The 24,222-nt window shown below is 34.0% G+C and overlaps 1 protein-coding gene across 4 annotated transcripts in view; it reads right to left on the bottom strand.

The window, feature by feature from the left end:
- Positions 1 to 1,404: 1,404 nt before the first annotated feature.
- CUL2 (cullin 2) overlaps positions 1,405 to 24,222 on the bottom strand; it is a 108,423-nt gene continuing 85,605 nt past the window's right edge. For 3 of the 4 annotated variants that reach the window (XM_046013326.1, XM_046013327.1, XM_046013328.1), the window contains exons 9-21: positions 23,637 to 23,799; positions 20,043 to 20,167; positions 18,288 to 18,395; positions 17,424 to 17,483; positions 16,565 to 16,693; positions 16,374 to 16,460; positions 15,222 to 15,374; positions 14,824 to 14,901; positions 9,835 to 9,901; positions 6,866 to 7,068; positions 4,856 to 4,957; positions 3,586 to 3,702; positions 1,405 to 2,563 (exon numbers count right to left, since the gene is read on the bottom strand). In XM_046013326.1, coding sequence (XP_045869282.1) covers positions 2,432 to 2,563; positions 3,586 to 3,702; positions 4,856 to 4,957; positions 6,866 to 7,068; positions 9,835 to 9,901; positions 14,824 to 14,901; positions 15,222 to 15,374; positions 16,374 to 16,460; positions 16,565 to 16,693; positions 17,424 to 17,483; positions 18,288 to 18,395; positions 20,043 to 20,167; positions 23,637 to 23,799 — 1,524 coding nt within the window. In that variant the 3' untranslated portion in view covers positions 1,405 to 2,431. The remainder of the gene's footprint in view (positions 2,564 to 3,585; positions 3,703 to 4,855; positions 4,958 to 6,865; positions 7,069 to 9,834; positions 9,902 to 14,823; positions 14,902 to 15,221; positions 15,375 to 16,373; positions 16,461 to 16,564; positions 16,694 to 17,423; positions 17,484 to 18,287; positions 18,396 to 20,042; positions 20,168 to 23,636; positions 23,800 to 24,222) is intronic. The other variant, XM_046013324.1, reaches the window with a different exon arrangement.

Below are 24,222 nucleotides of genomic sequence, written 5' to 3'. Positions count from 1 at the left end.
TGCTCTCTGGCTGAAAAGGTTATCACAGACTCGTATGTGTTAACTATCTCAGTGTTAATACTAATCTTTTTAAAGCTTCTGAAAGTTTTACTCACATTATTTTTGTTTTCCAAGATCAAGCACAGAGAAGCCTTTCCTCTCTTTCCTCTTCTTTCCCTTTGTAGCTCTGACCCTCTCTGCCTACGAGAGCAGTAGGTACTGCACACAGGGCCTGCCAGGTTAGTGCTCTGGGCTGTGTGCTAGGGTCTTCTGCAGTAATGACTTCAAATGCTTGACCTAACTTGACCAAACTGCACCCTTCCCTTCATTCTCCTCAGCAGAAGTTGCATGCTATAATTCATTTGAAACACTGCCCCTTTCAGATGGTGACTTGGTCAAATGTATCTGGCCTCTTCCTCCTCATGCACAAGCATATCTTTACTGTTTCTTTCAAGTAAAATGAGCAAAGGATGTCAAGAAAACTCTTGTCAGTCATTTCTGTAGACCTCAGCACAACTATTTTGTCCATTTTTCAATATAATATATTTTCTCGACAATTCAGATACCAAGATAAGACTTAAATTTAACATTTATAAATGTTTAAGGAAAAAAAATCAATTTGGAAACTTTATCAACAAGTTATCAAAACACAGGTTTGTTTTTTGACATTGCATGTACAATATTCTATGGTTTGCCATTACTTCCTCTCTAGAAAGAAAGGTAAAATGAGAAATACAGTATAGAAGTCAGTCATTGGAAGTTCGGTAGTTTTTTTCAATACTTAAAGAGACACAAGTCAGAAAAAGTGCAATCAAACCAACTGCAGAAGTCATTTTGCAACAAATTTGAATATGAACCACATATTAGATGATATTAAGTAATTATTATTTTTGTTAGGTGTAAAAACACCATTATAGTTGTGTTTTTGTTGTTTTTAAAAAAAGATCTTAATGGTCAGAGACACAAACTTAAGTAGTTTAAGTAAAATGATTCATGTGGAAATGCATTAAAATATTCCAGCTTAAAAAAATCACATTACGTGTGTCATACTGGTGGTGGGGTAGACCAGAGTATTCTAATACTGCTGTTAATATATATATATATATATAGGGGCGCCTGGATGGCTCAGCGGGTTAAAGCCTCTGCCTTCAGCTCAGGTCATGATACCAGGGTCCTGGGATCGAGCCCCGCATCAGGCTCTCTGCTTAGCTGGGAGCCTGCTTCCTTCTCTCTCTCTCTGCCTGCCTCTCTGCCTACTTGTAATCTTTATCTGTCAAATAAATAAATCATAAAAAAAATATATATATATATATATAAAAAACAAAATAGCGGAATTTCATGTCTCTATATAAGTGGCACCTGGTGTAATGCACCATACAAACCAAAAAAAAAAAAAAAAACAAAAAACAAACAAACCACCAACCCCCAAACAGTATTTAGGTTATGCACTGCTAAGCATGCCTGTGACTTATGAGAGTCAATCTAGTGTCAAAATGTTAGGGGGTGTATAATATATAGGTCGGAGAATGGAAAGAATGCACTGGTATCCCAGGATCTCCTACAACTCAGAGAAAGGTAGAAGGGGAGGTAAGAGAAATGGAGTACCTGTCTATATTAGAATTAAGGTATTATGAAAACAGAAGACAAATTTCGAGTGAGAAACTCTTTGTATGCCAGACCTGAGACCACCACATATTCTCCTCATCCTTTATTTCTGTGGTGTTAGTGTATCACCAGAAACTGATAGAATAAAATCCTCAACATTTGAAACACTCATATCCAATGCAGTTCCAATCCATGAAAATAAAACATTCTTTATGTTGAATGCATTTTTATGTACTCCAGTACAACAATCTAGACATTTTTCATGTAGGACTTAAGTAGGAGTAAAAGTGAATTAAACCATTCAGATAAAAATGCAACTAAAGCTGCATTAGCTGCTTTGATGACTCATGAGAACATTTATATATATACTATTATGTGTGATACTCCACATAAAAAAGGCATTCGATTTCTTTATTTTTTTATTTGACAAGCAGCAATATCATGTTTGTCATTTTAATGTAGATACAATTATTATGTTATCTGTCATATTACAATATTTAAGTTTTTTATTTTATGTTCTTTAAGATACATTAAAAAAAAAAACACATCAACTGCAAACGTGAAGGGGAGAAAAAGCATGGTACCCAACCAAATTCCCACATTTCAGCAATACTTCACTCATTCTTTTAATAAAGTTTTAAGAAATGTCATAATGACATGAGCTTGAAATATCTCTAGGCATTTTCTCTGACGCTCATGACGTGGCACTGGTGATGTTGTAAACAGCAGAAAAACAGGGGCTGCCAAATAACCAAATTATGGAGGCACAGGCCTGCTTTTTCCCACAGGAACACACCAAATGGTGATGGCAATGATCTTCTCACACCCATACTAGAGGAGAGCGACATCACGCTACGTAACTGTATTCATCTGCTGACGCTTGACTGCGTTCGATGTACTGTTTGTCTATCAGAACTTCAATACACTTCTTAATCATGCTGATACTAGGATTAAACCTAGCTCTTGACTGGCTAATCACCTGTGTAAGAGAGACATGGATGTCAAAGTACTGCTAATTAGTAAGCTATAAATAATTACTTTTAACCAATCAGCTGTGAAAATGCCTCAGATGTACTGAGGTCCCATCAAACAGACCTAACCCATATGGGAAAAATGTACTTAAAGTAGTTATGAAATCATACTGATTAAAATGAATAAAATCATCCTAAATGGATGGATGTGATACATCAAGCAAATGAATCTCATGAACAGTCCTGAATTTTTTAAGCTCAGATGGCAGTGCACAAGGAGAGAGGAAACAATGAGCTCAAGGTTTGATGACAAAAAGAATTTAATGCAAAATAAGGAAAAAGCCTAATGTTTCTGTTGTGAAGGAATTACAAAGCAGAACACAGAGCAAAATCCAATAATATTCATCCATAACTAAATTAAACTATAAATTAATTCATCTATCTAAATACACATCCACACGCTCCCGTTCCTACTTAACTTCACTTACCTTCCAGGTCCTAGCTGAACTAAACACTTTCTCAAGAAAGATTTCCCCAACATCCCCTGAGTCAATACTTTCGTGTACATTCTTATACTACTGTAGCTCTTTTTTGGTGCACGTTAATGTAATTTTATATTTTGCTTGCATACTATTTCAATAATGTAGTTCTTCCTTATTAGAAGGTGAACTTCAAAAAGGCAGGAACCACATCTTGCGTTACACTGCATCACACCCCTAATGACTAGCACAGCACTATATCACATGTGTATTTATGGAATGAATGAATATTTGAAATCATCAATTTCCTCCAATAACTGGACAAAAGACTCAAAATATTGGTGAACTTCAGGCCTCTAAATCTGAGCCAAAGCAAACCTGAACTTAATACTGAAATTATAAGTACTGTTTTCATTAAGTAATGGGGCATTTCTTTATTCTCTTTTGGAATCCTATTATTTATGTTATCATTTGATAAAGAAACATTCCTAATCCACTCATTGATAATATTGGTTATCCCAAAAAGCTTTGAGGGCTTCCCCTCCTTTTACCTCTTGAATAAGGGCATTATGCCGAAGTACTTTTCGTGCTTTCATGATACGAACTATAGCAGCCTGGAGATACATTTTCCGGTCCTCATCTACTGCACTTCTAGTCTGCTCCATTTCCTGTTTCACAAGGGGGAAAATAAAAAGCAAATGAGACATTAAGTCACTGAACCTTTCATAATTCATTTTATCAGTGAGTTTACACAAACTTCCCATCAATACCGAGCATCAAATTATACACTTATCATGTGCCCATTATCACATAACCATTACCAAATGAGTATCTACAGTGAGTTATTTACAATTTCTTGGGTTAAAGTTGGAATTTATAATTTCTTGGGTTAAAGTTGGAAGGTTATTAAAAAAAATTAACACTCTTGTAAAATGTATGTCATGTAAACAAGCAATAAAGTAGAACCTAAATGACACAGAACAGTTAATTTTCAAAATTTCTCCTTGAGATTCTCTCTCTCTTCCTCTGCTGCTCTCCCCTCAAATAAGTAAATAAATAAATAAAATCTTTTTAAAAAGAAAAGATAAAATACAATCTACAAATTACAAATTAGTATTCACTAGTGTAGAGAAAAATGGGATTGCAAACATTTTAGGGTTCAAATTTAATTAACAATTAGCTAACACTGGTCTCCCCGTGAGGGAGTAAGCTCCTGGAGAGGGTGGCACATAGATGGTAATCAAGAAACTTAAGTGACATTACCAGGCTATCCCATAACAAAGCAATAATCATTACCGAGTTAAAAGATCAACAGCAGATGTTCACCTTGCAAACCAGTTCATCTGGTAGTTTGAACCCTACTCTGGACATTACTAGGTCACACTCTGAGCATCAACAAGATCCCAAGTGGTTCATTTGCACATGAAATTCTGAGAAGCATTTCTAACGACTTTTCTTTGAAAAAATGTGATAAAGCTTTCCCTTATTTTACAAATAAAAGATATGCGACATTATATTACTACTCAAGGTAAAAATTTTTGTGAAGAATCCAAGCAACACTCCACATTTTAATATAGTCTAAAAGTAAGTATGACTATAGTGTAACATCTTTTTCCTTAGATACCTATTATATTACTATTTTTATAATCTAAGATACTGGCAGCAGTTTTGTTTGCAAGATTAATAAATTCAGAGAATAAACCAGAAAAAATGCATCGCATTATTAATTTTGATGTGCAAAGTTTTGCATTATCTCAGTTACCACTTGTGAAGTCCAATGCTCAAATCTTTCCAAAAGAAATGACATTAAAAATCACTTACCTGTGGTGTGTCTTTTTGCATTGATGTAGTAATTTTAAATTTTGTTCTTTTACTGCTAAAGTTCATATTTAATGAAAATGAAGATTCTACATCAATGTCTTCCTATAATTAAAAATAATTCAGTTATGTTTGTAAAAATTAAAATCATTAAATAAGAGTTGCTGCAAATAATGTGCCATAAACTTAAATGACTAAGGAAGACTAATTTCACATTATAAAGAATTATTTAAGAGAAAAGTAACTGTCTTCTGTCAAAGAAAGAAAGAAGCTAAAAACAATTCCAATTTTACACTTGAATTTAAATCTGTTTAGATTTAGAAATAAGCTATTTCCTGGCCCTATTATATATAAGCATTGGATAAACAGTCATAGCTCATTGGCTTAAACAGAATTTAACATTTTAATTCTTATGAACTACTAGGTCATAGTTTTTCTATCACCCCATTTTGAAAAAGTGAGCAACCAAATGTCTTTTAAAGTGTTGTAATAACAAAATACAGATTATAAATAAGCGGATGACAGAAGCAAGTAGTTTCCAGAGTGACATGTGATCCTGTATGGTTCTGATGAAGCTTACCCTTGAACTCATGTTTTACTCAGTCTACCTGAAGCAAGTGGTCTTTTCTCAAGTTAAAGTTGTTAAGCTAATTTTTATAATCACAACTTCTTTATCAGGCTTAAAAAAGCCACTCTAATCATACAGTGAGTTTTCTTATCAGCAGGATCAAAAAGCACTTGGCAAATGAACTCATTCTCAATAATAAAATACAAAGTTCTGCTAAGGAACGGCAGATTCATAATTAAAATTTAACGTGCAAACAAGAATATATTTTGTACATTCCTGGGCAGCTAAAGTAATACATTTTAGAAAACTATACAGCTTCTTAGACACTTAATTTAGCTTACAAATTTAAACAAACTTTAGGTTTTAAAAAAATCATGCTTAACTTATAATTACTTGACTTAATTAAAATATTAATATTAAGAATTTAGTATTTTGTTAGGATTCTGAAGTCAGAAAAATTAATCATTTCTCAGTATTAAGAAAAGCTTGATTTGAATTTCAGAATATATGCCATTTAAAGCTGTTCAGTTATAGGCTACAAAATACCATAATTAGGAGCACCTGGGTGAAGCAGTTAAGTGTCTGACTCTTAGTTTCACTCAGGTCATGATCTCAGAGTCATGAGACTGAGCCCCATGTTGGGCTTTGCACTCAGCAGGGAGTCTGCTTAGGATTCTCTTCTCCCTCTGTCCCTCCCACCCCCTTCAAATAAATAAATCTTAAAAAAAATATCATCAATTAAATGAATTGAGGACAGAAATAGTACGCTATTAACTTCGCCAAAACAAAAATGACACCTCATTTACAAGAATTTTTTCTTATAGGCACAATTTGGTTTAGGAGATTTAACTCACATCTGCTGCTTCTGAACCACTTAATTATCCAAGATATACTATAACAATAACAAAAACTTGTTACTAGGAAAAAAAGCTAAAAAGAAAAGAAGTATATTACTAGCTTGCTATTCTTGTGACAGGTAGTACAAATACATGGTGGTTATTAGTTGAATCCTGGAATGAAGGGACAGGAGAGTGAGAGCATTTAGGATGGTCACACAAGCTAACTATGCATACAAATATCAATAGGTGGTCATTTCCTATTACAGAATTATGTAATTAAATATCAAACACATGAAAAAGTGAAACACTAGTTTTTAACATCAGTTAACCAGAATCCACCTGATGGCAATTCTTTCACAATTTTCAGTACACTGTCACAGTACAGGACAAATGAAATCAAACTATAAAGTGCACATAGGCACCAACTTCTCTGTGATTCCAGAAACTCATAGCTATAAGGAGCCTGCAGTATTGTTAGCTGACTCAAGCACTTTCCAAAGTACAAAGGGCATTACCAATTATAACCTCACTTTAAAAATTCAGAACATCTCATGAAAAAGATATAATGTTTATAATGCTTAAATTCCTTGAAATACCACCCCATACCTTTTCTGAATCATGGTTAATCATTTTCACATCAAGTAATGATTTGATTGTTTTTGTCAGTTCCTTTTCATTCATCTGAGTGCTGTCCTGAAGCTCTTTATAGCTGACAGTTTCACTGTTGTTAAAGGCAAGAAGCACTGCCATTTGGTATGTAGTAACCATGGCTACATATGGTTTGCCCAAATAGTTCATTTTAACTTCACCTACAATTAAAACAAAATTGTAACAATAAACTGATCGTTCAAAGAAACATTTCAAAATTACTTGAGTAATAACTGTTTATTTCAGCTACTTTCTCCTGAAAGAATGAACCAAGGACTTATTAAATTGTTATGAAGCCATTCTTGCTAGCAATAAAGACCCAAAAAATGACCAAACAACAAGTTCCAAAAATCTGGTTATTATGGACCAGCTTGGGAATTTAGTACTGTTCAAAAACAAGAAAAGAATGTTGATTTCTTTCCTATTTGGGTGTTAATGGTAACAATTTTCAGGTCAAATTCCAAAGGCAAAAACTATATACATACCCTTTTCTTTATTTCTATATACAATTAGTTGCTGAACACCAAAAAAGTGAGCCCCTCACAAAATACTTTAGGAGACAGGCTGATTATTGCTGAGATAATTAGAGAAACAAGGAGAGTTTAAACTCCGCAAGACATTCAGGGGAAGTAAAACTAAATTAAAGTACATTAAGATGTATTAGAAATTCTTTTTTAATCTAAAACACTGGGTGAGAGGGGTGCTTGGGTGGTGCAGTCAGTTAAGCGTCCAACTCTTGGTTTCAGATCAGATCGTGACCTCAGGGCTGTGAGATTGAACCCTGTGTTGGGCTTCCTGCTTATCAGGGAATCTGCTTGAGATTCTCTCTTCTTCTCTTCTTCCCACTTGTGCACTCTCTCTCTCTCTAAAATAAACAGATCTTTAAAAATAAATAAATACAAATAAAACTGTTTGAGCAGTTTTTTCCCTAAAACCAATAATATTTAATAAATGAGAGTAGAAAAAATTCATAACAGATGTAAAATGAAAGGTCAAGTACAAACTGACTGCTTATTAAGAATATCGTATCTCTTTATTTCACCAACTGCTGAAAAAATGTAAAAGTCCAACTTGTTTAATACAGATAAACTTGTATAAGTATGTATTACCATGTACCAATTATGTACTAATATGTATTACCAACATAATGACACATTATATTACAAATATAAATTGGTCAAATAAATGGCACTTAAAAGAAATTAGTTTAAGTTTCTCGTAATGAAATTTCTCTTAGGTGAGTGAAGAGAATTTCCTAATAAAGGTTATGGCACTTGATTGATCAAATTTTCTTATACCATTTCTAAGAGATATATATACCCTCCTTTCCTTATACAAAGGGAAAGTTGATTCAATGCATTTTCAAAGCACAGCTTTAACAAAAGGATAGAGAATTTGAGTGTTTGCTTTGGCTAACATCTTCAGGCAACTCAGAGCAAGTGCACACAGTCTACAATCATTCAGGTAGTAATCCTACTATCACATAAGTGTACAACGGTTCCAGAAAGAAGCAAAGGACTGGATTCTAACTAAACTTTTCTAAAATTAGAAACTACTGGAAATTAATTGTGACATTTCGGGAAAAGCATCTGCTATTACAATGCACAATAGCACCATAAATAAAAATCACATCTCCTTACAATGCTATAATGGTTACAGAAATTTCCGTGGTGCAGCCACTCTGAAAAACAGTATGGAGGTTCCTCAAAAAGTTGAAAATAGAGCTACCCTATTGACCCAGCAATTGCACTACAGGGTATTTACCTTAAAGATACAAATGTAGTGATCTGAAGGGGCACGTGTACCCCAATGTTTATAGCAGCAAAGTCCACAATAGTCAAACTATGGAAAGAGCCTAGATATCCATCAACAGATGAATGGATAAAAAAGATGGGAGATATATATATATACACACACACACACACACACACACACATACGTGTGTGTGTGTGTGTATAGGAATACTATGCAGCCATCAAAAGAAATGAAATCTTGCCATCTGCAATGACATGGATGGAACTATAGGGTGTTATGCTTAGTGAAATAAGTCAATTATCATATCTCTCTGATATGAGGAATTTGAGAAACAAGACAGAGGATCACAGGGGAAGGGAAGGCAAAATGAAACAAGACAAAACCAGATAGGGAGACAAACCATAAGAGACTCTTAATCTCAGGAAACAAATGAGGGTTGCTAGAGGGGAGGGAGGTGGAAGGATGGGGTGTCTGGGTGATGGACATTGGAGAGGGTATGTGCTATAGTGAGGAAAAAAAAAGTGAATGGAAAAATGTATACTACTTTGAGGGGGAAAAATCTGAGCCAAGAATAAAGGTGATTAATGATGACAAAAAAAATTTTTTTTCTGAGGATTTCTGACATATTTAGGGAAACGGTTTTTTTAAGGAGTATCTGACTTGTCAAGTCTTGGTTTCTAGATAAAATTTCTAATGTCTAGATAAACTGGTGTCTTACAGAAATGTAATAAACTATTATAAAATTCAGAAACTTTCTTAATAAGCAGTAATATAAGCAGCATAAATTTATAAGGCACTACTAAAAAGTGCTGCACTTGGGGTGCCTGGGTGGCTCAGTCATTTAAGTATCTGCCTTCAACTTGGGCCATGATCCTGGGGTCCTGGGATTGAGCCCTGCTTTGGGCTCCCGCTCTGTGGGGAATCTGCTTCTCCCTCTCCCCCTGCTTATGCTCTCTCCCAAATAAATAAAAATCTTAAAAAAAAAAAAAAGTGCTGAACTTAAACTTCATTAATAGTTGCTTTAATGATAACCAGCAGGGTAGACAGAGGAAAAGAGGTTAAAAGCCATCATTAGGGAAAAAAACTATCATTAGGCTGTAAGAAATCCTTTCCTATATTATTAAGATATTTATATCAGTAAATTTCACTAGATATAATTAAATGTGTATTACCTGTACAGAGATAATGTAACCATGTAAGTTTCCTTCCACTGAAATGCTGGCTGTAAAATAATTCAAACTGTAAAAAAGAAAAAAAAAGTATTTTCAGCTACTGTAACATAACTTATTTAGCTATTACTACACCAAAAAAGGTGATGTTAGAAAAGACCCATCTGGTGTACTTACTCATTTTATAGATGAGAAAACATACCCATGCAAGTCCCTGACCAAGATCATACAAATATTAGTGCAGCTCTTTTCACTTACAATTTTGTCCAGGGTTCTCTCCATTAAATCACAACCCTCCACATTTGACTTTATGTATAAATTCAGAAATGACAGTCAATGATTAATTATCAGTTTTGAATGACAGCAATTTGGACTTTATAAATACTAATTACTGACCCAAAACACCATCATATAAATTTCAATATGAAAATGCAAATCATACCTTCATTTTTATTTTCCTATTTGCCAACATATGCCCTTGCTGAAGTGACAGGTTAATATTTCTGTGATTACCTATAAGGTGATAACAATTTAATTTCCACATCCAGCCAAACACTAATACAAACAAAGCTTCAAAGTATTCATCTTTGTATCATCTTTTGTTGATACTACTGTAAAAAATTTAACATTCTATTTATGTTGCTTTGAAATTTAAAAAAACTCCTTCCTTGAATTGAATGTGTAATTGTAGGACATCAATCCAAAACATATCTTTTAAAGAGTCAGTACATAAATATATAGTGAGAAAATGATACTGAAATGTAAAATAACAAGAACAACAAACAAAAAACCGAAACACTCGATATCATTGTAAAACCGAAAAATAAGCAAACACATCATGTCACAATTCAAAATTGTGGACATACTTTCAGAATGATGTGCCACATGTAATATTTACAACTAAAGCTTTTAATTATGTATCAAACCTAACCTCCTGTACTCCCATAACAAAATTTCAATAAAGCAATCAGCAATGTTTGACCTGCCAGCCAAAATAATTGGTGAATTCTTTCAGCAGTCCATTCCAGGTTTGCTTAATCCTCGTAAGCTGAAACTTGCTGAGCATGCTTTCCCTCAAATGGTGCAAATCCGGGGCGCCTGGGTGGCTCAGTGGGTTAAAGCCTCTGACTTCGGCTCGGGTCATGATCCCAGGGTCCTGGGATCGAGCCCCACATTGGGCTCTCTGCTCGGCAGAGAGCCTGCTTCCCTTCCTCTCTCTCTGCCTCTCTCTCTGCCTATTTGGGGTCTCTGTCTGTCAAATAAATAAATAAAATCTTTAAAAAAAAAAAAAATGGTGCAAATCCACCAACCCCCTTGCATGATAAACAGGAAATGACTGACACCTGAAATACTTAGGATTTTCTGCGTGGTTCTAATCTAGACAAATGAAAGTCAAAATTATGTCATAAGACTAACCCAGAAGTTGGCTCTAATTAACAACCTCCAAGGATATCAATAAAATTCAATTACTACTATGCAACTCCTAATTTAATTATGAAACCTTTATAATGACTTTGTGGACAAAAGCAAAATAAAACATTTTGAAATTGAGAAAACCAAATTTTCTAAATTATTTAAGCGCAAGGATGTATATTTCAGGGATTAAACCCTGTGTCACGATGTATATTCTAAGATGTGAAAGCTGTTTTGCCTCTTTCTACTCCTAGCAACTAGTTCTATTAATAAAGTTTTAATGATAATGATATAGATAAGCCAACAGAAAACATTCCTTTACCATTAAATTTAAATCTGATTACAAAGATTTTCATGTCTATTAACTACTCAAGAACAAAAGACTGAGCACCAAATGGAAACATTATAAATTCATCTGGTATTCAAAGACAAATGCTATAAAACCTTGCTTCATTCGATCATTAAACAATTGTTACCAAAGTTTATTAGTAAAATATATATCTTGTCTAAACTTCTCATTTTAAAATAAATAATTGTCAGGCTAGGACACCATCCTTTAAATACCATGTAAGGGTATTAATTAGAACTCAAAAGGCCTGAGGGACGCCTGGGTGGCTCAGTTGTTAAGTATCTGCCTTCTGCTCAGGTCATGATCCCAGGGTACTGGGATCAAGCCCCACATTGGGCTCCCTGCTTGGCAGGAAGCCTGCTTCTCCCTTCCCGACTCCCCCTGCTTGTGCTCCCTCTCTTGCTGTTTCTCTCTCTCTGTCAAATAAATAAACAAAATCTAAAAAAAAAACAAACAAAAAACTCTAACGGCCTTAAAAAGTAAAGAATTCATATTCACTTCTAATAAAGAGCTGCATTAATATATAATACTTTATATTTCTTCGGTATTATTCAGATTTGTAGACCAGGTACAAAGGAAGTACAACTATGAAGATTTATTGGTTTAATATGCAAAATAAATTACTTTTAATTAAAGTTTATTTCCACAGTTTTAAGATTCATATGTGTAAAATAAAAGTAATTTTTAATACACAGCTATATTTAAGATATAAGATACATAAATGATCATTAAGGCAAGATGAATTAATTTACATGTGGAAATGTACTCTGTTAAGTACACTAACGGATTCTGAGTCTTAGGTAACTGAACACTTGGATTTACTAGGAAAAAATAGAAGGACAAACTCCCTCTACTGGTAATTAGAGAAAATCCAGATGAAGAGGATAATACTCTTGGAATCATAATTTCATAGTTAGAACAGAACCCACTACTTGTTTGCAAATGAGGAAACTGAATCCCGATGAAGGTTTATACATTAATAAAAGTTGAAGGGGTTAAAAAAAGTGTTATTGGAAAATGATTATTTCAAGGTGAAAGAGAACAGCAACATAAAGTTAGAAGGAAACTATTTCTGGCAGCAACTATTCTCTGCCTTAATTGCAATTCAAAAACTCAGGCTCTTAAGAAGTAAGTTTTAGCACTGTTAAAGGTGAGTACATCAAAATGCCTTACCTGGCTACTCCATCTCCTACCCCTAGCTTGCATCTATCCTTTTTGCAAATCCATAATAACCTGCCCACTCAACAGAGTGCTTTTCTTCATATAGTTTTTAAGATGGTCATGCTATCATGCCTTTCTAAAGAAGACCCAAGAAGTCCTTAAGTTAGACTCCCTGGTCTGAAAGTCTAATGCTTGGTATCTTGAAATCTACCTGGTTGTTTATACTTCTGTACTCTCCTATTACCACTACTACTATAACTATTACTTCCTCTCTATCAGCTACCATTTATTGAGTACTTACTATATACCAAGCTAAGTGCTTTACATTATTTCATTTTATTTTTGTATCAACACTCTGAGTAGTCCTATCATCAGAAATATCAGAAAGGTATTTGCCCAAAGTCACAGAGCATAGAAAATGGCAGAATAGACATAGGAAACCAGAAATGATGACTCAGAGTCTACACTGTGTTATTTTCTTTATAATCCTTATTTTAAAACAAACAAAGAACACACTTTAAAAAAATGACTCAACTGCAAACTTCTCTAGGGAACAGTGTAATGAAATGCCATTTTCATTTTAAACTTCATAATGTATGCATAATTCACTGGATCACAACCTCAATTTACTGCCCAAATACGATAATGAAAATTTCTCTAGAAAAACTGCTACTCAAACTTCCATCAAGTCAAGAAATAAGAAAACTCTTTTGGTGAGTCAGAAAATCAAGGGTCAGTTTTAAGAGAAATGAAAAAATTTCCACTCAAAAATTTGTATATGAATGTTCACAGTAGCATTTTCATATACCAAAAAGGTGGAAACAACCCAAATGTCCATCAACCAATGAATGGACAAATAAATGTGGTACATCTATGCGTGATGTACTACTGATACACGAGACAACATGGGATGAACCTTGACATTATGCTAAGTGAATTAAGTTAGTTATAAATGTTAAGACTCTATGTGAGATGCCCAGAATAGGGAAATCTATAGAGAAAGAAGGTAGATTGCCTAGGACTGGGAGGGGTGGGGAAGGGAGTTGGGGGAAAACAGAGAATGACAATGGGTAGGGGTTTTCGAGGGGCAATAAGAATGTTCTGATACTGTGTGTGTGTCTCATGGTTGCACAACTGTGAATATACTAAAAAACCACTGAAACTATACTTTAAATGAATTAGTTATATAATGCCATGGTTTGAACATTTGTGTCCCTCCCAAATTCATATGCTAAAATCCTAATGCCCAATATGATAGTAGTAGGAAGTGAGGCCTTTGGGAGGTGCTCAGATCATGAGGGTGGAGCCCTCATAAATGGGATTAGTGCTACTATAAAAGAGAACCCACAGCCCCTTCTACCATGTGAGGACACAAGAAGTCTGTGACCTGGAGAGGGCATTCTCCTGACCATGCTAGCATCCTGATCTCAGGTTTCCAGCTCCAGAACTGTGAGAAATACATTTCTGTTGTTTATAAGCTGCCCAGTCTGTGGTATTTTATTAGAGCAACCTGAACAGACTAGGACATCTGATATATTAATCATATCCCAATAAAACTGTAAAGATACAGTCTCTTTAAAAGTTTTATGGTAAGCATTATAAGGTTTATATTCAGTTGCACTTTAAAGCATTTTTTCTAGATTATTTCACATTTCATATATACTTACCTAAACTATAGGCCAGAAATAAAAATAACTATTATAAGGGATAAATGTGGAGGCATAAAAATGGCTCCAAATTCAAATGAAAAATTAGAAAATGACTGTTTTAAGTACTGAGTTCTAAACTTTCTTCTAATAATTTCTGTAGTTTAAAACTGCTTAAGAGCAGATTTAATAAAAATAAGAGACACACTTTGACAAAGAACTGTATGACACCCTTAGCATTGTAGTTTTAGTATTAAGGAACTACAATATACATTCTTCCTACAAGCAGACAAACTATCATTTGTGCATATACTTTTACATCATATGAGTCCTTAAGACTTTGGAAATACACTTAAAGTAATATAACATGAAGACAATTATTAAAGTTTCTTTGGTCTTCTAACATATTTCCTGCAAACTTACCATCTGTACACTTTTTTCCAATTCCTGGGGAATTGCAAATGTAGACGAAGGAGCCTGAGTAAGAGGCCATGCACCAGCCTAGAAGGAAAAAAGTTCAACAGGTAAATATCTAAATTAAAAGTAAAAATTTGTTAGAAAAAAAAATAAATAAATAAAAGTAAAAATTTGTAAAATGATTTAAGTGACTAAAGCACCTTTTTTTTTTACCTTCCTCTAAATGTTAATAAAACCCATCAATATTTCTAACATGACACATTTCATTCCAATTCAATATAACACATAACTTTAGAAGCTACCATCCACTGATTGATATTTTATCAGGTATCTATTCATTAATTTTCTGCCTCAGAGTATTTGAAATGGTTAATAAGTGCCCACAATGGAACACATACTCATACCTGTAGAACATATATTTGAAAACTAATTCCCAAATCTATTACTGTGTCTTGATTTTTGATAAAATTGTTGAATTTATTGTTGAGATCGGCACTGACACTCATATCTGTATACATCCGATGTAGCTTACTGGTAAACTCATAACCACAGGCTTGCTGCAAAAGAAAAAAGTTTTCAAAAGTATATGATTAAAAAAGAAAAATAAAAAACCATATTGATTATTAAGAATATGTTTCTACTGATAGGCCTATGGTCAAAGGTCCTGCTTATGTATTTACTCCAAAGGCCTATATTATTCATAATCCAAAGCAGCTATTCAAAACAAAACCTTACAAAGATTTTTTCTTCTTCAATGCAGACTAAATGAAAACACAGATTTATAAAACAGTAAATTTCCCTTTAAAACAAAAACTTTTCTATAAATCCATGTTTCTATTTCAACACTACAAAATGCTCTATTTACTGTTAGTAAGATACTTTATGAGGTTTACATATAGTATCAAATACCTAGAAAGATGACCAGGCATATTTGAATCACTAGTCAGTTTCAAAAGGAGGGGATGACTTAGGCATATTTTTAGTACGATCTACTGAATAATGAAGAAATCCACTTCCTTAAAAATTTTTCAAAACTGTATCATCACCAGGTCAGAAAATCTGGATCTTTAATCTTGGGATAGAAAATGTTTTGTGTTTAGATTATTTTTTAAAAATCAAAAGGTAACTACTGAATGGTATATTTAAAAAGGACCACATAGTATATTCAATGACTACTATGTAGGAATTATCAACTACTAAGTAACTCAGGATAAATATGAATCAACTACTATTTCTCTTATCAGTGTGTACACTAAAATGATGTAAAAATGACCTGAAATTCAAATGCACTCTAAAACTCGTGAAAGGAATAATTTAGGTGTATTCATTCATTAAGTAAATACAAGTCTTTTACAAAGTTAACAAGTTTATATTTTGTGGATGATTCTAAATCAATATATAGAGAGAGATTTTGTCTTCAATTCAGTATTTGCAATCCCACCATGCGAATATACATTCTATATTTTATAACCAGTCACCTAGTAATGTAATATGAATATCTTTATGTGCTCATGGAATAATTTCTAGGACATTATCAGATCAAAGGCTTAAATTACCTTTAATTTATTGATCATGGCTTCTTCAGAATCCATAGACATAGATAACCCATGAATTAAACGTTTTGCCAGCATTCTTGCGTAGAACTGCATTAAAAAATTTTGTTAAAGATTACTTTTTGATGATTTAGAGTTCAAAACTAAGTCAAAGCTGACTGAAACACAATTAAAGTTTTCTATTAACAACTTACCTTTTGAAAAACATCTTTATCGTCAATATACTTGAAAACAGTAATGAAGCTCGTGAGTTTATCCTCCACTTCATTCTCAGTCATCCCCTTTGCTGACTTCTTTAATAAGTTGTCACAGTACTTAGCAAGCTCAAGTAGAAATTGACAGTAAATTTTAGAAAGGGCCCTTCTGTACATATGCCTCAAAGGAGGCAAAGTGGCAACAATACAGAATAAGATCAATGGATAGGGTCTTTGCCATCCTAAAGCTGTTTTAAAAATTACAAACATGCCCCAAAGAACTCAAAATAGATTCTATAAGGTAAAAACAAAACAAAACTAAACAAAACAAAAAACTAGAAATAAGTAAAAAAAAACTAATCAACGTATAGAGCCCAATAAAGCACTGATATAAGTAATAAAAGTTTCAAAAGAACACCCAGATGAGTTTTGAGAGGCTCTGATAGTTTTTTATATTAAATAAGTACTTTTTAAAAATCTTAAAACAACCTTGGTATGTCAGTTTCCTGTAAAGGCTATCAAAAATTTACCATACAATTTCCTTTAGATTTCAGGTAAAATCAGTAAAATCCCTAGGAGAAGTAATGCAAATTATTCCAAAGCAAACATATTTTAAATGCCAAACACTGTGAAATGGAGTATTTTCCCTGTCAGTTGTTTTAGTACATGGTCGATTGCATTCCTTAAATAAATGCCAAATTATACACAAGGTACACAATCGTTTTTATTTTTAATAATTTATTTTAATCTATTTTTCTGAAAGATACACAAAACCAAATTAATTTGATGCTCTCCTCAGTTTTCTTTTTCTAATACTGATTTTCCATAAGATTACTTTTAAGCAACCATCAAAACTTACCAGTTCAGGTGCTTTGCAAACAGACTTGGGTTCTCTGTAATTTACAACTGATGTGAGGGCCTAAATAAAAAAACAGACCAGTAATTATGCCCCAGTAATGGGGTAAAAGTGCAGTTGGTTCAATATAGTATGCTATAATCTGTATATCTAAAAGTTACTTTCTTACACAAAACACAGCATTCTGATGGTAGTGTGTTCCTGTTTTCATATTTAATGCAGGTTAAATTTCTAACTGTATCCCTCATAATTATATAAAAAATTGTATATATTGTTCCTACCGAAAGACAGTCTCTATAATTCATTACTGGTATTTGAACACAGATAAAATAAGACTACATTTTTAAAAATCTTACAATAACCATGTAAAAAATTTATTTTAAAGTATACCAAAATCCAAAAATTTAGAAAACATACTTATTTTTTTCAAATATTATTCAGTATGAAGCTGCGCGCTCGGTCGAAGAGGACGACCTTCCCCGATAGAGGAGAGGACCGTTCTTCGGTCAAGGGTATACGAGTAGCTGCACTCCCCTGCTAGAACCTCCAAACAAGCTCTCAAATATTATTCAGTATAGTACCTTAGTATTATATTTAAAGGAAAAACCAGCACTAAGGAATACTAAAATTACACAAGCATTTTTTTAGAAGATACTAATTTATTAGCAATTCCCCCCTACGTAGCATACTCACGGGAAATTTAATTGCCATATAATTCAAGGATTCAACTTAATCACTCAGTTATTAATCTAAAAGCTGCATTTCTATTTTGACTTTGTCTAGATTAGAAATCATATACACAATTAGGAGCCCTCATTCTGAAACTGCCTAAACAAAATTGTATGTATTTATGTATTAAAAAGTTACCTTATCCAATGCACTCATAAAGTGCTGATCACCATTTAAAACAGTGTTGATAAGTTGAACAAATTTACCATGTACTTCCAAAACTGACTCCACAAATAGTGTTGGCATCTAAAAATATGAAATACAAAGTACAAGATCACCTTTTAAGAAGTTCAAGGATAAAATGAGGCTTACTAAAAAATTGTTTATGTGTAACGTTTCCCCAAATTAATGTTACACACACACACACAAACCCTCAAAAATGCTTTTAGCTAAGATGACCTGAAAAATCTAAAACTTTAATATTGAAATCAGTCTGTCATTCAACATAAGAAATGCAGGACTGGAGTTCTTCTGCCAGAAGAACCCACTAAAAACACTCCTCTCTACTGGAACACCGTATCTTCAGGGTAACAAGATACAGCCTCTGAACGAACTACCAGGCCTACCACTTTCATAGAGGATTATATAAACCAAAGCTGCCTTCACAGCTACTGAAGGCTGAGAGTGAAAGAAGAGTTAAATAGCCAGAGTCTGAGAAAACAGAGAGAGATCCCTGACCTAAGCAGTACAATTCTCCCACATCTCAGAGGTAAGAAGTATCTAGCAGTGCAAAAGTGAGTTTTTGAACTTAATGGAGGGAACTATGTCATAAAATTATTTGAGTCTATTACAAATGTATTCTCTTACATGTCCACCCCCTGTCCTTGACACCACGCCCTATGCCTCTTTGCCCAGTATCATTCAGCACCATAAACTAAAAGACTTAATAACATAAACTAATGGTTTTATTTATGCATTACTGTGGCAGAACATAAAATCACTGAAGTGATCAGCATTTAATAAATGCTCCTGAACAATGATGTCCATATAGAAATTACTGAAATGAAGAACCAAAGCTCTACTTCAGGAAGAGAAGTAACATTTCACGTCATGTCTATCTTACTGGTTAAGCCATCACTAAAGTAATAACAAAGAAGGTGATACAGCAAGACTTGACGATAGTAACACATTTTGAGAGGAAAGACACTTTGCTGTAAATACTCCTTTAATTGGCAGGGAACTCTTCAGAAAGATGAGTATAAGGGACATGAGGATCACTGCTGGATATTTTGGGTAGCAAGCATATATTTAGGGAAAACTGTTTCAATTAAAATTGTTTCCCGGGCTACCAAACTTGGAGCATATATAAAGAAAGCAAATTATAACTTGCCTATATTGCCACTGATTAATACCATTACCACTACAATTATTAATGCCAATTACATAGAAATACAATCATTTAGAAACAGCAAACATATTTTTCTGTGAGAAGTTACTTAACAATTGCCCAATGAACACATCAATATGACTAAGAGAAAGCCTATTTCATTCAAATCATTCAATGATTTCCTAATAATGTGGTAATTCCAGAATGAGGTTTAAAACATTTTAATAAAGATATTTCATTTGCTGGGGTGCCTGGGTGGCTCAGTGGGTTAAAGCCTCTGCCTTCGGCTCAGGTCATGATCCCAGGATCCTGGGATCAAGCCCCACATCAGCTCTCTGCTCAGCTGGGAGCCTGCTTCCACCTCTCTCTGTCTCTGCCTGCCTCTCTGCCTACTTGTGATCTCTGTCTGTCAAATAAATAAACAAAACTTTAAAACAAACAAAAAAAAGATGTTTCATTTGCTATCATGGCAGGATTTTTCTGGCATTGTTGAAAACAGTAAAGTCAAGAAAAATTCCATTATAGTCTGATTAAGAGAAAAATATCCAGTTCCTTATATCACTCACATTTTCCTGAGTAAGATTACTGGTTGCCCTAAGGCCCTCATCATGGATATGATTTTGCAGCTCCTGAATCATATGAGGTAAACCAGTGGACACAGCACGAAGTAACACATACATATTTGCCATGTCTGAAGAGAAAAAGAAGTTTGATTATTAAATTTCCAAAGAGTTCAAAAAATATTTTAAAGTATTGGGTAATATATGGTTCAAAATGCAGAATTACAAGAGAATGCAAAGAAAGGGCCCCTACACCCATCTCCCAACCATCAACAGGAAAATAATATTATAGTTAGTAACATTTCAAAGATGTTTCACACACATTCAAACAAATATAGTCTTCCCTCTGCCTTTTTACACTAATAGTGTAGCATATTTTATGTATTATTTGCAACGGCAGAACAAAACATTTTAACTGAAAGATCTTTTTTTTTTCCCATTTTATTTATTTTTTCAGTGTAACAGTATTCATTCTTTTTGCACAACACCCAGTGCTCCATGCAAAACGTGCCCTCCCCATTACCCACCACCTGTTCCCCCAACCTCCCACCCCTGACCCTTCAAAACCCTCAGGTTGCCCCAACCTCCCACCCCTGACCCTTCAAAACCCTCAGGTTGTTTTTCAGAGTCCATAGTCTCTTATGGTTCGCCTCCCCTCCCCAATGTCCATAGCCCGCTCCCCCTCTCCCAATCCCACCTCCCCCCAGCAACCCCCAGTTTGTTTTGTGAGATTAAGAGTCATTTATGGTTTGTCTCCCTCCCAATCCCATCTTGTTTCATTTATTCTTCTCCTATCCCCCTACCCCCCCATGTTGCTTATGTCATCATATAAAGGTAGTTTTACAACTGCATTAGCACCCCCATTATACAGCTATATTAAAATTTCTTAAAAATTGATGCAAATTTGTTTTTTTCCAATCCTTGGTATTAAATATTACAATTAATAACCCTGTATATGGGCAAGGATATCTGTGGTATAAATTCCTGGAACTGGGACTATTGTGTCAAGAGCTTCATCGTACAGACAGATCCTTATAAAATAGCTCCCAATAATAGGAAGTTCTCTTGCCAACAACATGTAATCAAACATTTTGGTCTTTCCCATTGAGAAATGAAAATGATGTCTCAGTGCAGTGCTTTTTAAACTTTTTATTGAAATATAACACATACACAAAAAGTGTACAAACTATAAGTATATATCTCAATGTATTATCACAAGTGAACACATACATACCCATGTCATCACCACACAGAGTAAGAAAGAGACATTTCCCACACCTAAATGTTCCTTTCATACCTCCTCCCAATCACTATTCCTCTTGCTCTTCCACACAGGTAATCACTATGATGATTACCAACCCACAGATTAGTTTTGCCTGTTTTAAACTACTTATAAAAATGGAATCAATCATACAACTTCTTCATGTTTGGTTTCTTTTGTTGAACATGTTTATAAGGCTCACCTGCATTTTCTATGTAGCTGTAATTGTTCATTTCACTTCTCTAATAATATTCCATTATAGGCGTATACTGTACTTTATTCTACTGTTATTGGATATTTGAGTTCTTTCTGGTTTGGAACTAATACAAGTAATACTGCTATAAACACTCTTGCACCTTTTTGTATATATTTGCATGTAGTTTGGGCAGGGCATTATATATCTGGGATTGGAATGGCTGGATCAGAAGATATGCATACATTCAACCTTAAGAGTCAATGTCAGTTTTCAAAGTAGTTGCATCAATTTATACTCTGAGTCCACAGTATATAACAAGTTCTTACTAGTCTATACACTTCACAACACTAATTATACTTGGTCTTTTATATTTTATATCAAAATGTGAGTACTGGTATCTTAGTGCGGCTTTTAATTCACATTCTCCTATTTTAATAAGATTGAGGGCCTTTGTATATGTTTACTGGCCACTTGGATATCCTCTACTCTGCAGTACCTATTCAAATTTCTTGACCATTTTGTATTTTGGACATAAACCTCTATGATTGTCTTCTGATGGTCTTAATGGTCTTTAAATGATCCAAAAGTTGTTTGTTTTCTTTAAAATGCAGTCCACTTGATCAATCTTTCCCTTCGTGGTCAGTGGTTTTTGTGTCTCATTTAAAATATCTTTCCTTACTTCAAGGTCACGAAGTTACTCTCCTATATTATCTTCTCAAAGTGTTATTGTTTTACATGTAGGTCAAAAGCCTACAATGTATTGATTGATTCTGTATATGGTGTCTGAGGTAGAGATCAGATTTCACTTTCTCCCAAAAGAACATCCAATAGACTCAGCATTATACTAAAAAGACTTACCTTTCACCCACTGCTCTACTGTGTCACGTTGGTCTCAAATCAAGTACCTATTATGCACAGGTTATTTCTAGGCTATTTTATTCCATTGTCTATTTGTTTACCCTTGCACCAATGTCTCATTGCCCTAATTATTGTGGTTTTATCATTAAGTCATGCCATCCTGCAAAGTCTTCCTTCCTGCAAAGATATTCTTCAAGATTGTCTTGATTTTTCTTAGTCTAAGAGTTTAACTTTCAGAATTAAAACAAACAAAAAACGACTTTAGTTTTGAGTAGATTCTCCTGGATCTATAAATCAATTATACTTTCAATTCAACAATGTTTCATTTTCTGTGTAGGTCTTGCAAGTATCTTGTTACATTTATTCCCTGTTATTTGAAAATTTTTAGTGCTATTTTCTCCTTAAAAAAAAAAAAAAAAAATTTGGGCGCCTGGTTGGCTCAGTGGGTTAAACCTCTGCTTTCGGTTCAGGTCATGGTCTCAGGGTCCTGGGATTGAGTCCGACCTTGGGCTCTCTGCTCCGCAGGGAGCCTACTTCCCCACCCCCAATCTCTCTCTGCCTGCCTCTCTGCCTACTTGTGATCTGTCTCTCTGTCAAATAAATAAATAAATAAATAAATAAATAAAATCTTTTTTTAAAATTCCATTTTGAAATGCTGGGTGGCTCAGCAGGTTAAGTGTCTGCCTTAGGCTCAGGTCATGATCCCAGGTAGAGAGAGCCGCGTATCCGGCTCCTTGCTCAGCAGGGAGACAGCTTCTCCCTCTGCCTGCTGCTCCCCCACCTGTGCTCTCTCTGACAAATAAATAAAATCTTTTAAGAAACAAGTTCCATTCTTTTACTGCTTATAACTAGTATTTCACTATGTCTTTATTTTGTATTTTCTTCTATTCTGAATGAGACTGAGTATCTGCACATATTTAAAATGTGTATTTCCTTTTCAAGGGTGCCTGGGTGGATCAGTTGGTTAAAATGTATATTTCCTTTTCTTCTTTGTTTTCCTGCTATTTAGTAGAAACTCTTATTATATTAAGGAAATTAGGCCTTGTGATATATAAAAACGTACAAACACTTTTTCCTAGTTTTTCTTTTGACTTTGGAATACACTTTGAAAACATACCTTTCCAAAACAGTCTTTTAAAACAGATGATTAAGAATTGATAAAAAGGCATAGCGAATATTTTAGACTAGTACTAAAAATGTTTGAAATCTAAGAAAGCTTGGAGATGTATAGAAAGTGGATTTATAATTTAATTTCTATTCGTAGTCATTGTTTCATATCACTTACCATTTTTTTTCTCTTGTCGGATGATATTATGACATTCTGCATGTAAGAACTGTAAGTGGTCTGCTACCATTCGTTGCTGACATTCATGAATCACTTTAGTATATGAACTTGGATGCAAGTATTTTCGACATCGAATTTCTTCATCTTTTAATCTACCTAGAACCTTTAGAAATATATTTTTACAGTCATGAACTACTATGAGAAAAAAACCTGTAATACCAGTAAGTAACTTGGATAGTCTAATTTTAATGGTTCAATTAAAGATGGCCAGGTAACAAATAAGGATTATATAACGAATTTAAACCCACATTCCACAAATCATTTTAAATTTTTATTTAGGCTATTAGTTATCACCTACATTTTACCAAAATCTCATGAACATGAACTCAAGTTAAGTGGCCTGCGTTTTGTCTTCATTTAATAACCCTGATCATGCTATTACATAGGTAACCTAACATGCAACAGGAAAAGTGGGTAAAAATTATTAAAAAACCAGAACAGGTGGTCACTTTATGAATATTTAACTAGCAAACTAAAAAACAGTTTACATCAACTGGTTTAAGTAGATTAATCTATTTTATGTTGG

This window comes from Meles meles, chromosome 7, assembly GCF_922984935.1.
Source record: "Meles meles chromosome 7, mMelMel3.1 paternal haplotype, whole genome shotgun sequence".
Taxonomy (NCBI): domain Eukaryota; kingdom Metazoa; phylum Chordata; class Mammalia; order Carnivora; family Mustelidae; genus Meles; species Meles meles.
The sequence above is the reverse complement of the archived record's forward strand: the minus strand, read 5'-3'. Positions and strand labels throughout refer to the sequence as shown.